The following is a 19,887-nucleotide window of genomic DNA, read 5'->3' as shown; positions in this document are numbered from 1 at the left end:
TCATAAACCACACCCACAACCCAACCAGTCAGAAAGCCCTATCAGTTCTGTCCCTAAATTTCCTCAATTCTGTCTTTTCTACTCCATTCCCACTGCCCCTGCCTTAGTCTGGGCTCTTGCCATAGTCTTATTTGAACTTTCAATTCCTAATCTTTCTCACCTCCTACTGTCTACTCCCAGCACCTCTCACCTGTCTTTCACACTTTCCAGGGTAATGCTTTGAAAACACAAACCCAAAATACAACAGTTTGACATCCTCCACTTTTTGTGTTGGACTTTTGTTAGATTTCCTAGTTTATTCAATCCTTTAGAACCCAGTTCTGAGGTTCCCTCCTGTAGGCAGCATCCCTGAACGCCCCCTATCCCTAGTGAGAGTCACGCCCTCCTGTGTGTCTGTTCCAAGTACATACTTTTGTTGTGTGCTCATCAAATGTACCTTAACTTATTTGCTTTCTGCCGGGTAGGGCAAAGAATCATCTTACTCATTTTGTTAATGTTAGCACCCAGCAGAGTTCCTGGCACTCTCTAGGGGTTCAAATGCTGCTGCACTGAATTCAATCTTTATTTAATAGTGCACTGTTAATCTTCTTCAGCCTAGTTACCTTCAGTACTGACACCTATGGTTCCTTCCATTTTAGTGTTCTAACCCTGCAGTTTCAGCTATTTTGTTTTCAGTATCTCTGCAGGGAGAGAATGTACATGCCCTTAACTCTTGGAATCCATTTCACTGCCTCTGTAAAGCAGGAGAATTTACATTATGTGCGAGCATCATCAGTAGAGTCTTCAGCACACAGAAGACAAAATGGCGGTGCTATCTTGGAAATGGAGATGGAAAAAACCACTGGTGCAGAGAATGGGCACTGCATGCTGGCTAGAGAACAACTTGGATGTTCTCCTGGTTCTCATCTTGCATCCTGGCTGGATTCAGTGGTTTTTGCCAGACAGAGAGAATCAGTGCTAAATTATATCCAACCACTGGGTCAGCAAGCTGAGTTTCTACCCTATGATGTACTGAGCATCAAACAATATCAGAAAGTACACAAGAAAAGCATCCGAGGGGAAGACAGGAAAACCAATAAAATGAAAAAACAAAATAAAAGAGAAAACTCCAGCCATCTAAGGGGAGAAAAGGGCAAGAGTAGGGGAGAAGCCTTAAGAAGTTAACAGAATGTGAGAAAAGATTGAAAAAGAGGGATAAAAGACTGTGAGACACAGGAAATTAATGCCACTAATGTGGGAGTAAATTAAAACTATTCTTTTTTTTAAAAATTAAAAACATTTTTCTTTTAGAGAGAGAAAGAGCATGAGTGGGGAAGACAGGCAGAAGGAGGGAGAGAATCTTAGGTGCCACATACAGTGCGGAGCCCAAGGCAAGGCTCAATCCCATGACCCTGGGATCATGACCTGAGTTGAAATCAAGAGTTGGTTGCTCAGCCAACTGAGCCACCTAGGTGCCCCCAAAGCAAAAACTATTCTTATAGTTAACTATTTTACTCTTTAGTATTGTCCAGGATGTCATTTTGCTGATTGCCCTGATCTTTACCACAATAGAAACAATCATCCCAAATTATGAAGAATTCAAAGCATCAAAGCATCAGATTTAAAGTGGAAAGAAGATTCATGCAATCCTCTAAATGTCATTTACGTGTAAATCCATTTACCACTACTCTTACTTAAATGCCATATTGTGTAAAGTGGGACTATACAAGTGAGTTTTAAGTCCAGATGTAAATATAGGGCAGAAGATCAAGACATGTTTCATAAATAGTTCATCATCTGCCTTAGATTAAATAGCAAACGATGGCCAGTGAACCACAGATCTGGTGACGTCAGAGGAGGCAAGGACCTTCTTATCCCCATGTATATAAATGGTGGCCTAATGATGTTTCTGTAGGATTAAAAACTTAGTACAGTAATTGGTTTTCCAGATTCGTATCAATACTTTAGAAAGAGGAATTTTATTTTTAGTCTGCTGAACATCTGAAAGCCATGGACCCCAGGATGAAATCAGGACTTTTTGGAAGGAAATGAGTTATGTACTATGTCACATGACTTCCTTCTTGTTGTACAAAGGACAGGAGAACTTGGTAAACACAGAGACTATAACTATACGGTTTCAGGATAACTTTTGCTCCACTGAAGGTCAGACTACCAAAAAGATCAGTTCCCATGTTATGTTTTAAGTAGGTATCATGGGGTCTAAACAATTGGTATATGGTAGGGGTGCCTGGGTGGCTCAGTCACTTAAGTGTCTGACTTTGACTGAGGTCATGATCTCGCGGTTCATGAGTTTGAGCCCCACATTGGGCCCTGTGCCAACAGCTCAGCCTGGAGCCTGCTTCAGATTTTGTGTGTCCCTCTCTCTGTCCCTCCCCCACTCATGCTCTCTCTCTTTCTCTCTCTCAAAAATAAATGAACATTAAAAAATAAAAAATTCGCACATAAATAGGCATTTTTGAAGGAAAAATGTAGAAAAAGTAATTCAATAAGTTACTACTGAATTACTGAAAAGTACCTGAAAATATGATGATTGCAAGGAAAAAAAAGAACAGCTGAAAGCAATTTATTTGACAAATATCTGCACAGAACTGAAATGTGTCAGGCAATATTCTGCATGCTCTATGAATAGCACTGTAGTGAGTATACTTTCTAGCCCTAAGAGATAGATATGATTATCTTCCCTGTTTTATAAACGAGGAAGCCAAGTTAGAGAGAAGTTCAATAATATGCCCAAAGTCATGCAGCAAGTTAGTGTCAGAGCTGGGATCTGAACCAGTGTCTGGCTTCACAATGGGTCTAATGAATACACTCTGTTCCTCTTCCTATGAGTCTGATGGGAAGTGGTCACCGTGAACGCACCCAGCAGGGGAGAGAGCCCATATAAATCAGCATCTTGTATGAGGCTACCTTCAAGCATCAAGGGTCGGCTCTTCATTGTCTAATCTCATGAGGCTATGCTTCTGAGGTCTAGAAAAGAGTAAGTTTTTCTAGCAAGGAAACTCTGCATGACATATTGCATCACACATGGAAAGGAAGGTGGTTAACTGGGGGGAAGTGTTTTTCAGAAATAGCAGAGAATTTCCATCACAAATAGTTTTTTGGAAGGAAACAGACTCACTGTGATTTTTAACTCCTGGCAATGATAGTTGTTCTAGCCTAAAGGTCACAGTGTTGAAGCAAAGCTGCACTTGGTCTTAGTTATTTGGGATTACGTGCTGCTGCCCTGGGAAGTCAAGGAGAGAAATCACCACCCCAGAAGGAGCCACGTAGGTTACCACAACCACATTTCTGAGGCTCAGATTCAGCAACAACATTTAATCTGGTTTTCAGGAAGTTAACTCGTTGGGGACAAGCACCAGCCAATGTTCTCCAAGAGACTTATCTATAGTGGGGGCTTGTAAAAAAATAGTTTCCCAATGGAGTAACCATTTGCATCAGCTTGCAAGAGGAGTGTGTTTGTAAATGAATGAATGAATGAATGAATGAATCCACACACAAAGAAGAAATCAACCTGATGTAGACCCATAAGCTTTATATAAACAACAATCTTGCTTGACTATGGATGTGTGTGAATGTGTGTATGCGAGTGTGTGTGCATATGTATCATAGTCTCATTCAAGCTCCTAGACCACCTATAAAGGATGGTTTGGTGTGGGTGAGGGAATTCTTTTTAATGACTGAGGTGACGAGGAGATGTGATATTGTAAGATCAGAGGAAAACAGATTCTGACAGTAACTTTAGGATTTGTGTTTACAATATGATCAATATCCAGAGGTCAGTGCATCCACAGTGCACATCCCAGTTTTAAGAGTCAAAGTGGGAAGAGTTTTGGCCACGATCACAGCAAATGGACTCCTAATTGAATGCAAGTCATCCAACCTGCTCACCATTAAGCAAGGCCCTGCTATTTATTCAACAAGCAGAGGTGTCTTTTAGTGTTTCATTGGCAAGAGAACACTCTCTTATCACTGATGATATTTATGTATTGATACACATTTTGAATGGGCAGAGTCACTGGTAAAATCAAAGTACATTTTCAGTGGTTGCTCCCATCTTTTGGTCGCCACATCATCAAGCCTGTGACAGCTCCTTGCTATCTCTGGAACTCTGAGTCCTTCCTCTGAAGGAGTTCTAACTGCATCTTTAGAGCATGTGACACGTTAAAGAGAACAAAGATAAAGCTGTAAGATTATGGATGCTTCTCTGTTTTTTCCTTCTTTGTGCTCTGTTTAAACTCAAGTGGTAAATCAGGTTTTTGGCCACATTCCTTTGTTGCCTTTACTTCAAAGCAAACCTTCTTGAAAGAGAAAGAGAGAGAGAGAGAGAGAGAGAGAGACAGAGACAGAGACAGAGACAGAGAGACAGAGAGACAGAGAAAGTGAGAAAACCCCTGTCCATACTCAAAATCATTGATTTCAATAAGACCATTCACATTCTTTTTATGCCCTAAATGAAACTTATTCACAATGTGTACAGCCCAAAGAGAGATTCAATTTCAATCATCTTTGCCATTCAAATCCAAGAGTAATACTTTACTATTCCCCAAACATAGGAGCTATTTGACTTGCCCCTGCATTTGCTCTGTGAGAGGCATTAATAGTTTGTTTCCTCTACCCAGGTATTTAAACTAGTGTCATCTTATTAAAAACACAGTTGGTAGATTGGATTTTCTTCTTCTCCAGTGAAGATTTTTCACTCCTGTTGTCTACTCACTTACCAGCTGAGGCTGCATGTGAACAGGTTTCTTGGCTAATTTAAACTGATCCATGGCTTGGAACAAAGGGAAAGGTTATAATACTGCCTTTCAGGGCCAACTTCCCCACAATTTGAATGAAATAGGCATGAAAATGACTTTCTTCTGGGATCAAATGACAACTTATGAAAACTCATATTGAAGCTGTTTTTAAAAATAGAAGCTAGGGAAATAACAAGTTCTGCTGTTTGGTGAGAAAAAAAGAAAAGCCAGCAAGCAAGTGAATGTTTTAAATCTTAGTGTCAGTTTCAAGTTAACACTCAATGTATATGTTGAAGAATTGGAATGATTTTACAAAATAGATGTATGGCTATGTGTGCAGAAGATGGGTATGTGTCGCTATAGACGGGAGTCCTGGGTGCATGGAAAACATTCAGGCTCTGAGGCCAAACTCAGAAGCTAAGTGACTCTGAGCAAGTAATGTCACTCTCTGTACCTCAGTTTCCTCAAAAATTCCCATAGCCACTGTTCAGGGAATTACTAGATGACTGTCAGGTGTGTGGCACAGCATATGCACTTGAGGAATTCTACACTCTTGTTTTCCCTCTTCACCATCTGTAAGACCCTTCCTGTCCTACACTTGAGTCACGCACGCACCAACACATGTACACCAACACATACAGGGACACACACACACACACCCCTAGCACCCCTTTAAAGGCAAGACTGCTAGAAAGTTAATTCAAGGGTCAAAGAGCCACACACGTGCCTGCTCATCTCAAAGGAGCAGGTTAGGTCCATTCTCGTTGGGTCACCAATCCTAGTTTTGGATCTCCCTGAGTCCACTGGTTCCAATGCCTTGAATTCCTGCCTTCTCCCCTGCCTGCCGGTGCTCCTCGCCTCCTTTGAGAACCACATGCAAACTCACTTTCTGTAGGCAAACTCTCCTGCTGGCTCTGCCTTCAGGTTCATGCCCTGAGATGACCTTCCTCAAGCTCCAGCAAGCGGCGATCACCCACGTTCACGGTTTACTTCTCCCACCACTGTGCTCAGCATGGTTTATTCATCTGCACTTGTCATAGTGTGATGTTGCCTCCACAAATGTGTGCTTTCGCGGCTTTGGGACAGAAGACCTTGTTCCTTCAAATAAATGATGCAGGTGCTCTAGGAAGGCCCTCTGTACCCTCCAGAGTGCTCCGCCTCAGAGCGACGAACAGATTCCATAGGACAGTGGTGCTCACCTCTGACTCCTATTTCTCAGGAGCCCCTCTGGGGACACCTCAGCTGTCTCTGGTTCAGCTTCTCCTTCTTCCTGCCGAACACTTCAACCAGAACATCCCAAAGCTGCATTTTGATCTCTGATGGGGGCATATTTTCCCTTTTCATGCTTTGTGAAAAGGGCCTTTGCTCTTCCATATACTACATAAATTTACAGATCGAGCTGATAAAGTCACATGAAATATCTTTTTGGGATTTCAGTTTTGGGGAGTTGCATTTAGAGTTTAATTGGGGGAGAATAGATAACTTTATAATATATGAACACTGCTTGAGATCTTCTGGGTTCTTCAGGGTTTTGCTATAAAGTTCTTAAACATTTCCTTTGGGTTAATTCTTGGTACTCAATGGCTTTGTTGCATTTGTAAGTGGTGTCTTTATCATCACTGATTTGGAGGAAAGCTATTGAATCAGGCACCTTGTAAAGGATTTGACATGAGGGAACTCTTCATAGTTCTACCAGTTTAAAAATTTTTTTATTCCTCCCTGCAGGAATTCTTTTGAACAAAGGGTTCTGCTGTTTGTTTTTTTTAAGTTTGAAAACCCATGGGGAAGATGGTGAAAACACCAGATATTTGCTACTAATTTGTGAGGCTTTTACAAGTGAGATGTCCTGGAATTCAGGTCACTGAGGCTACTTGCTCACCACCCACTGCCTGAGTGGGACCGATAAAGCCTGGGATGAACACGGGGATGTCCCAATAATGACTGGAGGGGAGATGGGGGGGGCAAAACTGTCCTTCAGGAAGCCAGCAGAAAGGCTTCCAGGATGCTCCCCTAACCAGTTTGAATGAAGGTAATGTGAATGGAAAGTCACAGCAGCAGAGATGGGCTCTGTTAACGTGAAGTGAATTTGCAAAGGGAAAAATCTGCCTGTCTTTCTAACACCAGATAAGTGAAGTATGAGCACAGTGTCATTTTCAGACATCTCATCATGCGATTCTGAAGATTTTGTCATGAAAAACAGCCTCAGGAGAATCCCATACTAGGCAGGGGGACCTGCTTTCCTAAACTGCCTCAAGCCCTATAGTTAAATAATCCTCCAGTTCAATTATAGCTCATTAGGCAAGTATTAGTCTTACTTTTGTGTTTCTCAGGTAGCAGGTGCACTTGTCTGTTAGATTTTGCTCTTATTAACAAAATTGTTTTTACCATGAAAAAATGTAAATAAAAATTTAAAATTCCACAAGGAAGGAGAAATTAGTGGAATTGTAGAAGATAATCCCAGAATCCACAGAGACTGAATGAGGAACTTTGTTTGCAATTTCCTTCACAAATACAATTTAACACAAGAGGATGTGGAAGATGCTATTTTATAGGTATTTGCTTTTGTAAAATGAGTGGAAGGCTAAAACAGTAAGCTTTTTTAGAACTCTGTAGTGATGGTAATTCTTTAACTATATAAAATCAGGCCCATGGAATGCAACAAGTAAAAGAACCAAAGGGATAACCAAAGGAAGAAAAGGAAATGAAATAGAAGAACCAATGTTTGTTAAGAAAAGTAGAAATAGACAGGAAAACTCACCAAGAAGGTGAGAGGCAGACAGCAAACATCTCCCATCACAGCAATGCCTCCAGAGGGGGATTTAGTCATTCATTCAGCAAATATTTACTGAGCATCTACTTCATATAAGTGCCATGCAAAAGGCTGGGGATACAATGGTGGTCAATAGCAGAAATGACTGCTATTCATTCTTGCAGAGATGACCATCAACGGACTAGGACTTTGCTGGTCCCAATCAGAAAGAGCCCTTTGGCAGGGCATGAACCAAGACAATGTACAAGTCCAGAGAGAGAGAGAGCTCTCCAGCAGATAATTTATAAAGGCACTCACTTAATGCACTCAACAAAGTACGTATTGGGGTCCATATGTGTTGGGTGCCCCATGTCCTGCCCTGCCAGCTGTATTAAGGAGAGACAGGCAGCAAACAACAAACTGATACATTCATGGTGACGAGTGTCACAGAGAAATAATAGACCAGGTCGAGGATGATGTAAAACTCTGCTTCATTACCATTGTTTTGATTTTGCAATTGTTCAAAGGCTAACTGAGTAAGGCATCTCTCATCAGGTGATGTCTGAAGGCTGATTTGAAAGAAGGGAGGAGAGAAGCCATTTGGATATCTGGGGGAAGAAAGAACATGTGCAAAAGTCCTGAGGTGGGAGTGTGCTTGGAGTTTGTGTGAAGAAGCTGGTGGGCAGCCAGAGAAGTGAGGAAGGAGAGGAGGGCTGAGAAAGAGGAGGAGAGAAGGGGAGAAGGGGAGAGGAGGGCAGAGAAGGGCACAGAGGAAGGGAAGAGAGGACAAAGGCAGGGCTCAGGGGGTCTTAGGGCTACTGGAAGGACTAGGGCTTTTACCATTGGTGAGATGGTCTTGAGCAGAGGTTGGGTATCTCTCATTTATGCTTTGGGGTGACCAGGATTCTTAGATGACAAGTTTGGGGTGTGCCTTTTCTGGAGAAGGATCCAGGGCCACTGTTTAAAAGTTGGACTTGTGGGCCAACAGAGAGCCCTTTAAAACAGAGAAGGGAAATGTCCCATCTGTTCTCTGTAAATCAGGAAGTGAGCAGACAGGATTTAAGGTTACTAAGGACAGGAAGAAAAAGGGGTACACATCTGACTTTCACTGGGATCTACATGGAGTTCCATGTTTGGGGAGGCTGGAGTGCCCCATTCTGGTTCCTTCATAAGCTGGGGTAGTCACACAGCTCCATTCTGACCTGTATGGTGTAAGTGGAAGTCTGCTTCTGGGAACACTATGGTTTTTCTGATTAAAAAAAGACAGCTGCACTTCCCAGAATACTGGGATGCTGGGGGCTGAGGGGCTGGAGGGGAGCAGCTGCCTTGCAATGAAGATGGGAGAAACACGCTCTGGATGGAAGAATGAAAAGACAGAAGGACACGGTATTCCTCATGGTAGAGGGGAACCGTGTGGCCAGCCTTGGACTGCTTGCTGTTGGGCTTCTGGTTAAATCAGAAAAATAAAACCCTAAAAAACTATTAATGCCAATCAGAAAAGGCTAGTTCTACTGCATGATTTCATCTCTATGACATTCTAGAAAAGGCAAAACTATGGGGGAAATATAAGGATCAATGGTGGCCAGGGGTGCATGAGTGTGTGTATGTGTGTGCACATGAGAAGCACGTACAGGTAAAGCACAGAGGATTTTCAGGACAATAAAATACTCTGATAGTATCATGATGGATATGTGTCATTACACATTTGCCTAACCCACAGAATGGACAATACCAAGAGTGAACCCCAAGGTGAAGAGGCTATTCATGAGTGGGGGGAAGTGGTGTAGAGAACTCTCTGTACCTTCCTCTCAATTATGTTGTAAACCTAAAATTTCTCTAAAAAATAAAGTATTAAAGAAGCCTCTTAGGGGTAACTGGGTGGCTCAGTCAGTTAAGCATCTGACTTCAGCTCAGGTCATGATCTCATGGTTCGTGGGTTTGAGCCCGATGTCGGGCTCTGTGCTGACAACTCAGAGCCCGGAGCCCGTTTTGGATTCTCTGTCTCCATTTCTCTCTGCCCCTCTGCCACTAACATACTTTTTCTCTTTCTTCTTCAAAAATTAAACATGAAAAAAATTAAAAAAAAAGAAGCCTCTTAAATTAAGACACTGCAATTGGATTCTATTACATGACACAGAACACAATTTTAACTGCAAAATCATTGCCAACATCCAGTGAGCACTAATTGAATGATTTTGGGGTATTATTGTATTGAATGCTCACCATAAAGCTCTGATGGTAGAACTATTATCATTCCCTTTCAGAGGTGAAGAAATCAAGGCCCTAAAAGGTAGAGCAATACCAACTGTAAATGGACTCTGGATATCTGGTGGTGCTATCATCCCATTTTAAAAGTTGAGAAACTGAGGCCCAGTGAGGTTGAGAAACTTGAGCAAGGTCTCCAAGCAAGAGAGTGAGCCAAGATTTGAACCCATGCAGTCTCATCCTTGGACCACATGCTGACTTTGTTGCTACATGGCCAAACTCTAACAGCCTTCCACATGCCTGGTCCCCACATCAGTGTCTCCATTCCATCACCCAGTCACTAGGCTCTCCTGGAGTTGCAGAGTTGGCTATGGGATACCTTTTCCTATGTTGAATAGTAGCCAGGTCATCCTGGATGGGGAAGTCAACAGTAACTGAGCAGCTGAGGAATGACAGCAAGGGGCATTGAGGGCTCACAAGAGCGGCTGCAACTTAAGGTGTGGGGGATGTGATGGGAGGGCCCAAGGCTAAGACAGGCCTTGCTGCAAAGGCATCTGTATGGGAAATTCACATCTTCTAAACTGAATATATAATTGGTTTGGGGATAGGTCAGAGCTCCCACGATTTACACTGGAGTCTACACCAGAACAGAGAACACTGAGTTGGGCGTGAGATTACACAGGCAGCAGAGAAACACAAGAAGAAGAAGAAGAAGCAACTTGGAAACACAGAGTTGGAGTCAGGTAGATGCAGGTTCAAACTGTGGGTCTGGCATTTACTGCCTATATTATTTGGTGAGGCAAGCCACAGCCTGTTAGCCTTCTCTGAATGATGGAGGAGGGCTAGTGCAAGGATTAAATGAGATGTTTTATACAGAGCACTGAACATAGTGCCTGGCTCATAGTAAACACTTGGCAAATATTAGTTAGTGGTATTATTACTTAGACAAATTGATAGTAGAAGCTATCCAATCCCAAAGTGTGACCTCCAGCATCCTTATTTTAGGTTCATAAAGATATATATCTTTATGATATAATGGCTTGTTTAGAGAAAATATTAAAATCAATATGAGACACTGAGTTTATTAGAAAGATCCATTCAGACTGCCATGTTGCAATCCTGAAGACTGATAATGCTAGCTCTCTAGGGTTTTCTTATAAAAGAAACACATTCCTTATTCCAACTATTTACAGATGCTATAAGTGCATATCTTTCTTTCATGAGCAATTTCCTGTTCATTTTGTGGCCCTGGAAAGGCACTGCTCAGTTTTGGTTTGGACTAAACCTTCATCCAAGGTAGGCTGACTATGACTTGGTCCCTTTCTCACAGTATGGTCTGTCCAAAGCACACCAGTGAACACATGAACCAATCAAAGATATGTGTCCCTGAAATAATGGATTAGATTAAAGATGGTTTCATATTCACTGATGTCTTTCCATTGAGAAATAGAGTCTCCTCCTCCTCTAGAGTTTGGGCTGGCCTTTGTGACTGCTTGACTGGTAGAATGCAGAAGTGGCATTTGGGAATTTCCCAGGTTAGGTCATTGGAATCCTTGTAGCTTATGTCTGGGCCTCTTGGAAGATTTGCTCTTGGAACTCATAGCCACTGCATCCAACCATGTGGAAAGGCTCTAAGAAAACATGGAATGTTGGCGGGGGGTGGTGTCCAGTTGAGTCCAGCCTTCTACTGTAGTTTCAAAGATGCCAGACATGTGAATTGGGCCTGTTTGGACTCTCTAACCAGTCCATCTACTATTGAACATAAAGTGACCTCCATTGATATCACATGGAACTGAAGAATCATCCTGCTGATCCCTGCCCAAATTCCTGATCCATGAAATCGTGAGCAATGATAATATGGTGGTGGTATTTATTTATTTACTTATGAGAGAGAGTGAGGGCAAGAGAGAGCAAGAGAGCAAGCATGATCAGGGGAGGGGCAGAGAGAGGGGGAGAGAGAATCTGAAGCAGGCTCTGTCAGAGGCTTAACTGACTGAGCCACCCAGGCACCTGGTGCTTTTTTTTTTTAAGTTTATTTTTTATTTATTTTAAGTTTTATTTTAAGTTTATTTATGAGTTTTGAGAGAGAAAGAGTGACAGAGAGAGAGGGAGAGAGAGAGAGAGAAAGAGAAAGAGAGAGAGAGAGAAAGAGAGAGAGAGAGAGAGAGAAAGTAAGAGTGGGTAAGGGGCAAAGAGAGAGGGAAAGAGGGAATACCAAGCAGGCTCCACACTGTCAGCATGGAGCCTGATGTGGGGCTCTAACTCACAAACCCCAAGCTCCTGACCTGGGCCAAAGTCAAGAGTCAGAGACTTCATGGACTGAGCCAACCAGGTGCACCAATATGGTGGTGCTTTAAAGCCACCTCTTGGCTGCTTTGTTATATACTGAAATGCAAACACTGCTGGATCTTTGACTCCGGCTCAGAGGCTGAACCATCCACCAACTAGGGCAGCCGGCAACAGCTTAATCACTGGATTGTGGAAGACGGAAACACTTGAGTGGCACGGAAGAGACAAAGAGAAATGTGTATCCATAAGCCACTGGTCCTAGATAAGGTTTCCAAATGAAGTTGAACACTTCCTCTGTGAACACTGACTGTACATCCTGTGAGGCCAGCGCCCATCTAGGCAGACGCCAGGAGCAGCATTGAGCTGACCTTTATCGTAACAGGAAGCTACAGCAGTGTTTATGCCATCCACCAATGATGGGGCCAACATGTGCTACGTTGGGTAAAGGTGACAGTTTGGCATGAGGACATGTGAATTCAAGTGATTAGATGCAAACTAAAAGAGAGATGGCTATTACTGAGAGCAGTGGGTTAACTTTTTTGGGCTGTTCTTGGAATGGAAAATGATCGTGAATTTTGGGGGAAAAATACCAGAGCAATCTGTTTTCTTGGCCGCGTGCTATGGAGCAATTTTAAAGCATTGAAGTGCTTTCCATATTTTCTAATCACTCAAGTCCAGAACTGATTACACGGCTCTCAGCGTTCTCGCAGACTCATACCGCTAGAGCGCTCCCCGTCTTTCAGGGAGAGGTTTCACCTTGAAAGCAGGCACCGGGTTCAGAAGGCACATCTTGCTACAGCAGGAACAAGCACTTTAATTGCACATGGCCCCACAAGGGTCAGGTGTTTCGGAAAATCACTGATGGCCTGACTCTGAGACGAACCCAGATTCACTCTGTCTTATCTCACTGAAACAAAGCATCACTCCCCCACCAAATAGGAAGAACAACGTAAGGCCTCACCAGAACCGAACTCTCCCAAACAAACACCAGAGAAATTTGGATTGTGGAGATCTCTGGGCAAGGACAGGGACACACACACACACACACACACACACACACACACACACACACGGTCATATATGCATAGAATGTCTCTGGAATGAGCCCTGAGAAACTGGTTGCCATGTAGTTTTCTCTGGGAAGAATTGAGGACTGGAGAAAACTGGGAGGTTGATAAGGAAGACTTATTCTTTAATCAAAGCCTTTTGAATATATTAAGTTAAATAGAATCATGATGAAATATTTTTCAAAGTAATGAAATAGAATAATTCAAAACCTGTATATGGTTCTTATGACCCACTAGGCAATGGGGTAAATGCTCTATGCATTCACTCCTTTAATCCTCACAACAACCTTATGAAGGAGACATGCTGGTTTTACAAATGAGGAAATTGAGGTACAGAGGGATTTAGTAACTTGTCCAAGGTCACACAGCTAGTAAATGCAGAGCTGGGATCTACATCCACAGAGTTTGGCTCTGGAGTCTGTCCTCTTAATTACTACATAATCCTGCCTTCCAAAAAATAAACATACTCAGTCGCCTGCTCATAATCAAGTTGGGGCAGATAAAATGGTTCTTTTCTTCTCTCATATGGTCCTTCTTCAGGATGACGGGGGTGGAAAAGAGGGTCACTCAATATAACCAAGATATCATCTTAAACCCATGGGGAGTTAGAAGTCTGTGAAATTTTGTGACTATCAGGTCAAAAGCCTGACTTCGGCCACCTTGTTTAATCTGGGTTCTAGTAGCTATTATGTGCCAGGTAGTCCGCTAGAGTTTGGGGGGAAGCTAGTGAATTAAATAGAGTTCCTGCTCTCTAGCAATTTACTGCTTCCTCAGGGAGATAGCGGTAAACAGCCACACAAATTATAATGTGAGCAATAAGGAAAGAATGAAAGGGTGTGCTGAGAGATGAGGAGCAGGGGCCCTGACTTAGACCGCATGGTCAGGAAGTATCATGTACACAACCTGCTGAAAAGTGCACAGGGAAAGTGGAAGAGAGTGGAAGAAAGAAAAGTATTCGGGGTGGGGGGAACAGCCTTTACAAAGACCCTGAGGCAGGAAAGAAGTACCTGACTGGAGACAGAAAGGCCCCCGTGGCTAAAGCAAAGGGAGTCAAACTGAGTTTGGAGAAAGAGGCATATTGTATACACCATGATAAGCATTTCACAATTGTTCCAAGAGCCATGGGAAGCCACTGCAGGTTATAAGCAGGAGTGACATAATTTACTTTCTAAGAGGATTATTTGGGGGGTGCTGTGTGAATAATACACAGAGGAAGAGGCAATGAGCAGTGGAAAGCCAGTTAGGAGGGCTCTGCAGGAATCCAGGAAAATGATGAGGATAGTCTGGAGTCCAGAGCTGGCAGAGAGAGTAGGTAAATCTGAGATCTCCTTTGGTGGTATGAGATTTTATGAAATTATAGTAATAATGTTAGCTCTGAAGTGTAATTACAAAGTATAAATTCACTGAGGGGAAAATGCTCTGTCAACTGTTAAGTGCTAGACAAAGGCAACTATTACTATAGATGAAGAAACCAAGTACTAGAAAGACTCCAACTTGTCCAACGTCACACAACTGCGTAATGGCTGGGAGCAAGTTGGCCTGCCATCCCTTCCTTCCCTTCTGTTGGAGGCGTGAGGGGGACCTAAGAGAATGAAGAGAGGGTCAGTGACCACATGTAATTCCCTTGTCTAGTGGGCCTCTGGGTAAAGAGAGTAATGATATTCCGGGTGCCCCCGCTAAAGACGACCTCTAGCCGATAGGACTCAGGATCTATGAAGCAGGGCTCCTTGGAGAATATCGTATCAACTATACAACTCTCTGTGGGAATGAAATGGAGACGTTTCAGAGTCAAAATGCTCTATAGTAAGAGGTGACCCCATGACCCTCACCTATTATTCTGGGTGAGAGGTGTGTGTTTAGTAAGGGAAGAACAGACCGAGGGAGCCATTCTTAAGGTCCCCCCAATTTTTTCCTCATCGGAATCTCTTGATGACCTGTACCCCTAAAATTATTCAGCAAAGCTTTATATTGAGTGAGAGCTCTGATTTATGTGACATGATCTGACAGTCTCATCCCACATGTCCCAGGCCATATTCTTCCAATGATCCCTGTTGGCCCCCAGGTAACATCAGGCCCATTTATAAGGTCCAAGGTGATGGAAGAACAGACTAGTTTACATCTGAACCCCTTGTTAGCCGTCTAACTGTGATTCCTCTGGCACTTAAGATAGCTACCTCTTGGATACTTAATTTTTTTAGGATGGTTATGCAAGTTAAGAAACAGTGGGTCTGCCTTCATTGTGAATGAGTACAACTTGGAAGAAAAGAGTATTGGATTCTTTGTGATCGTTCATATGATTACCCTAGGAGATAATCCAGGCCTTTTAGGTCCCCTGTGACTTCTAAGCATTTACTTTTGAGAAGGCTCTTTGAGGTTCACCAACCACCCTCCAACTGCCAAAGAATCAGGACAATATAAATGTTCTACAGTGAACATCATTCCCCAAACTATTCATGACCCTACTAAGCATGGAGTTCCTTTCTCTCTCTCTTTACTTAAAAAAATTTTTATTTTTGAGAGAGAAAGAGAGTGAGCAGGCAGGGGAGGGGCAGAAAGAGGGGGCCAGAGGTCTGAAGTGGGCTCCGTGCTGACAGCAAAGAGCCCAATGTGGGGCTTGAGCTCCCAAATCTGAGCCCAAGTTGGACGCTTAACCAACTGAGCCACCCAGGTGTCCACTTCTCTCTCTCTTTTAAAGTGTATAATCAATTCTCATAAACAACTTCATTTTGGAACTTAGGAGGGATGATGAAAGAGAATTGTTGCTCTAGCTGGGAAGGAGAGAAGCCTTTTTGTGTTCTCTTCCTTACAACAAACTATTTATGCTGGAGGCATCAAAAGAGAATCAGTACACAGACCCCAGATCCTACTCCTGGTACCAAACGCTCCAATTGTGAATGGAGCTACTACAGACAAAGGATGCCAAGGGGCCCGTGCGTCCTCTAGCAGATAAGCTACTCCACGCGAGGGCACTGGCAGGCTTGTGATGAAGCATAAACATGTTTTCTGAAGCGAAGCCATTTCACATCTTCTTGACCCCCAAATGAACTCTCAAACTAACGCCTGACATTTACCTTCAGCGAGTGGGTCCAGGGTATGAATCATGAGCTGGAAGATGCTATTCCTCATGAGGCTGTTGTGGAGGGAGGCAGAACTTCCCCCTCGCTGGAGACGGGGCTTGGGCTGAGCAGAGAAACCAGACAAAGACGCTGTTAGTTTTCGGAAACTATGGGCAAGTGTACTACAGATAAGATCTTACTTGGTCTGACGGGCATTCCTTTCTATCACACGATCACATGCCATGGTATGAAAGAGCTGCAAAGTACATTTCAAATCTGGCTCTCGCATGTCCTACATGAATCAGTTGCTACCGTGTTTTGGGGGGTTGGGGAGGGGAGCTTAGTAAATGCTAGTCCGTGTGCTACATGCTTCACCTCTGTTACTTTATCTCAATCTCAAAATGAGCCCTGTGAACTAGCTGCAGTCATTACTGCCTGTAGACAGAGAAGGAAAATTAGTCTCGGAGAACTGAGATGAGGTGTCCAAGTCACAGAGACGAAAATCAGAGCATGGATCTCAGGTTTGCTTCTCTCAAAAGTTGTTATTTGAACCAGAGGATGATCCCTAAAATGTTTGGACTGTGCACCCTCTCTACAAAAATTTTTATATGCTTTTATGTACTCATTTCTGTCTATACCCACACATACTAAAATAGGAGCATATCTAGTATAAAACATTTGCAAAAGCAGAAATTATGAAGAATATAGAAAGTAAATGATAAGAGCTGTTAATATTTTCTCCTTGCTCCCTAAAGGAATATCTTGTGTATTTCCTGGGATACCTCATCTCTACCCTGAGGACCACAGCCTACAGTGTATATTCAGTGAGATTTGAAGAGAAAGATGCTCTTATCATAAATCCACAGAATTTATTCCCCGATTTCCAGGGGGGGGGTCCTTTTGTGTAAACAACTACTGCGACCCTTTGGCTAATTAAATGAATCTGACAGGTAAGAGAGGAAGAACAATTTTCCAGAGATGAAGCTACTTACAAACTCTTTCCATGGCATCTTCAAAAGCAAATCATCTAAAAAAAAGAAACCCTAAACTGTCTGGATGTGACGGATTTTTTATCCTGACTAGGAACCACTTTCTCCTCCTTTGATTGAGTCTGTGCTAGTTCTCACAGGGAAAGAGGCTTCAGACCCAGCTGAGCTGTACAGACAGCTGGATTTTAGAGGGAGAGAGGTAATGTAGTATGAGGGAATTCGTTGCTTTTTGAATTTCTGATCCAAAATCACGACACTAAAATTTTTGGGGAGCCAGGTAAAAATCAAACGTGATTTCCTACAAAGTGTTCCAATCATCTACATTAGAGGGTTTTCTAATATATTCCATCACACTCAAGACCCACAAGGGGGCTTTCCAAGAAGAGTCACGCAAGAGACTTCAAAATCAAATACATTTGGCAAGTGCCACCTCCTAGACCAACCCATCATTAGCATTTTAAGATACACACTGGACCGCTAAATGTAACACTAAGGAACTCTGGTTAACTTGGTTGTCTTTGACAGTGTCCATATGTCCATTATTTTGTAGAATACTTATTAACAATTATGGTCCACACGTTGGGAGACAAACATGAAACTCACAGTAACTTGAAGTATGGGGAAAGTGCCAGGGTGAGATACATGGAGAAACTGAGATTTCTTAGTGTGATTTTATTGTAATTGATATTTTATTGGAAATCATATTTCAAACTCTGATTGAAGAAGAATCAGAGGGGATTACTGATATCTCAACTGTGAACCAGGTCACGAGCTCCTCAAAGGAAGAGACTGGGTCTGTATCTCTAGCCCAGTACCAGAGCTGGTCTATCCTATGGGCTTTCAACGAAGCTCATAAATCTTTGCTCTGAGCATGACAGGAGGAAGGATGGGATCATATGTATCTTTCTTAGTAGTCTTTTTTCAGTCTTAAAAATCTGTAACTTTTTAAAATGCATTGTGTATTTGATTCAAATGATTAAGGTTCAGAGTACTTTAGGGGCAAGAGTACGAGCATCGAATAGAGTTGAAATGTAATCACTGTTTGATGGCTGAACACAAAACTCTGAAGGTCATTTCCTTGCCATGTTGCACATTACAGAATGTGATGTGTTAATTGTATGGGAACTGGAAAATGTGTTTGTTGTAATAATTTGTCATAACCCCTGATACTATGCTCACTCTAGGAAACTGGAAGAACCTTGCTGTGGAGATCTTCATTAGTGAAGGATTCTATCTATAGAAGAATGTAAAGAATTCTTTGGAGTATTATGTATATATTTAATACACAGGTTTCATGCAGCATTTCTTTTGATGAAACAAAAAGAAATTTATAACCAAAACTCAGGTGCATGCAGATACATAAAGAAAACAGGTATCAAGCATTCGATCCCACAACCATCCCCAAACACCAGCTCAACATTCCTTGGGATGTAATCGGGAAATAGTTCGCTCTTTCAACTCCTAGAAAAGTTTATGCCAAATGAAAGAGAAAACTCAATCGTTTTGAAACCTAGTCCCAGAAATAATTTGAACATCAGTGAATATCAGAATACAGTTGACACTAATTATAGGGCAGATTAAACCATTTACATATCCCAAGGGGGTGGGTGGTCTGTTGAGCACGTAAACCCTCTTCCCCCCTCCCCTGCCCCACACTCTCCACAGACACACAAACAGGTACAGACAGAGCTGCCATTTCCTACCGGTAGGGCCTGCTCATCCTTGTCCCTGGCTGTAGATGACTGCATGAGAGAAAAAGGCAAAAACAAAATAAATACATGATGAGTCATACAAGGTTTTACATTTAATGACAAGCATCAGTTATAAGGAAAGATTGGTTCTTTCTGCTTCCAGGAAGGAATGAACCAACGCAGGGGGCCAAACAGGTATAGACTACTAGCCAATATATAATGGTTTATTAGGCACATGGTATATTCCCCTGAGCACTCAGAGTTGGATGGCCAACCCAAATGCCCAGCAATTGAGGGCAGTTCAATCAATTATGGCCCATCCATGCAGTGGAATACATGTGGTCACCAAAATAAATGAGGTAAGTACACTAGTATGGATATGCAAAGATATCTAAGATATACTGGTCAAGCAAAAAAACTTAAAATCTAATTTGTCCTCTCATGTTATAAAGGAAAATAAATTAACAATACTTTAGTATATCTAACAAAAAAACTTCTGTAAGGATCATACCAAACGCTTGCTAGTGGTTATTGTTGGGGGTTGGGATCACAAGGAAGAATGTTCTTCCAAGTATTTTGGAGGGAGTCCACATTCACCACCCCATATATGATAAATAAAATAAAGCCTAAAGAAGTCGGGTCACTGGTTTAAAGACTAAGATCACCACACACAGAATTCAGATAATATACCTTTTCTGCCTCCTCCACTTCAACTTTGCCATTCTAAAAATGGAAATATTTGTCACATCAAGAAAAGTTGACTAAAATGCAGGGGTACCTGAAGGCCTAGTCATCCGTTAGGAGAGAACACAACTCCAACAAAGGGACATTGGAGTTCTAACATGACCCAACTGGATGGCTTTACTTTGCCAATTTAATACGGACACTCCTTCAGCAGAACCAGGGCATCATCCTGTAGAGGTGCCCTGTGACCTTCTTCATGCTCAGACCACTGCCATTGTCACTACACCTCAATGGAGGGTGCATTCAGTATGAACAATCCGGAACTCTACTCTTGGTCTAGTTTCTGGTCCTTCCCGTTAGTGTCTTTGTTAATTTACATCTTCATGAACAATCAATCATCTGCAGAGAAAACTACACGGTG

The 19,887-nt window shown here is 42.4% G+C and overlaps 1 protein-coding gene across 3 annotated transcripts in view; it reads right to left on the bottom strand.

The window, feature by feature from the left end:
• SLC24A2 (solute carrier family 24 member 2) overlaps positions 1-19,887 on the bottom strand; it is a 250,173-nt gene that overhangs the window by 73,910 nt on the left and 156,376 nt on the right. For all 3 annotated transcript variants that reach the window (XM_029920831.1, XM_029920829.1, XM_029920830.1), the window contains exons 3-4: positions 18,795-18,833; positions 16,118-16,226 (exon numbers count right to left, since the gene is read on the bottom strand). In XM_029920831.1, the coding sequence (XP_029776691.1) occupies positions 16,118-16,226; positions 18,795-18,833 (148 nt within the window). The remainder of the gene's footprint in view (positions 1-16,117; positions 16,227-18,794; positions 18,834-19,887) is intronic.

Source organism: Suricata suricatta, chromosome 13, assembly GCF_006229205.1.
Source record: "Suricata suricatta isolate VVHF042 chromosome 13, meerkat_22Aug2017_6uvM2_HiC, whole genome shotgun sequence".
Lineage (NCBI taxonomy): Eukaryota > Metazoa > Chordata > Mammalia > Carnivora > Herpestidae > Suricata > Suricata suricatta.
Note: the sequence above shows the minus strand (reverse complement) of the source record. Positions and strands in the feature narration are given on the sequence as shown.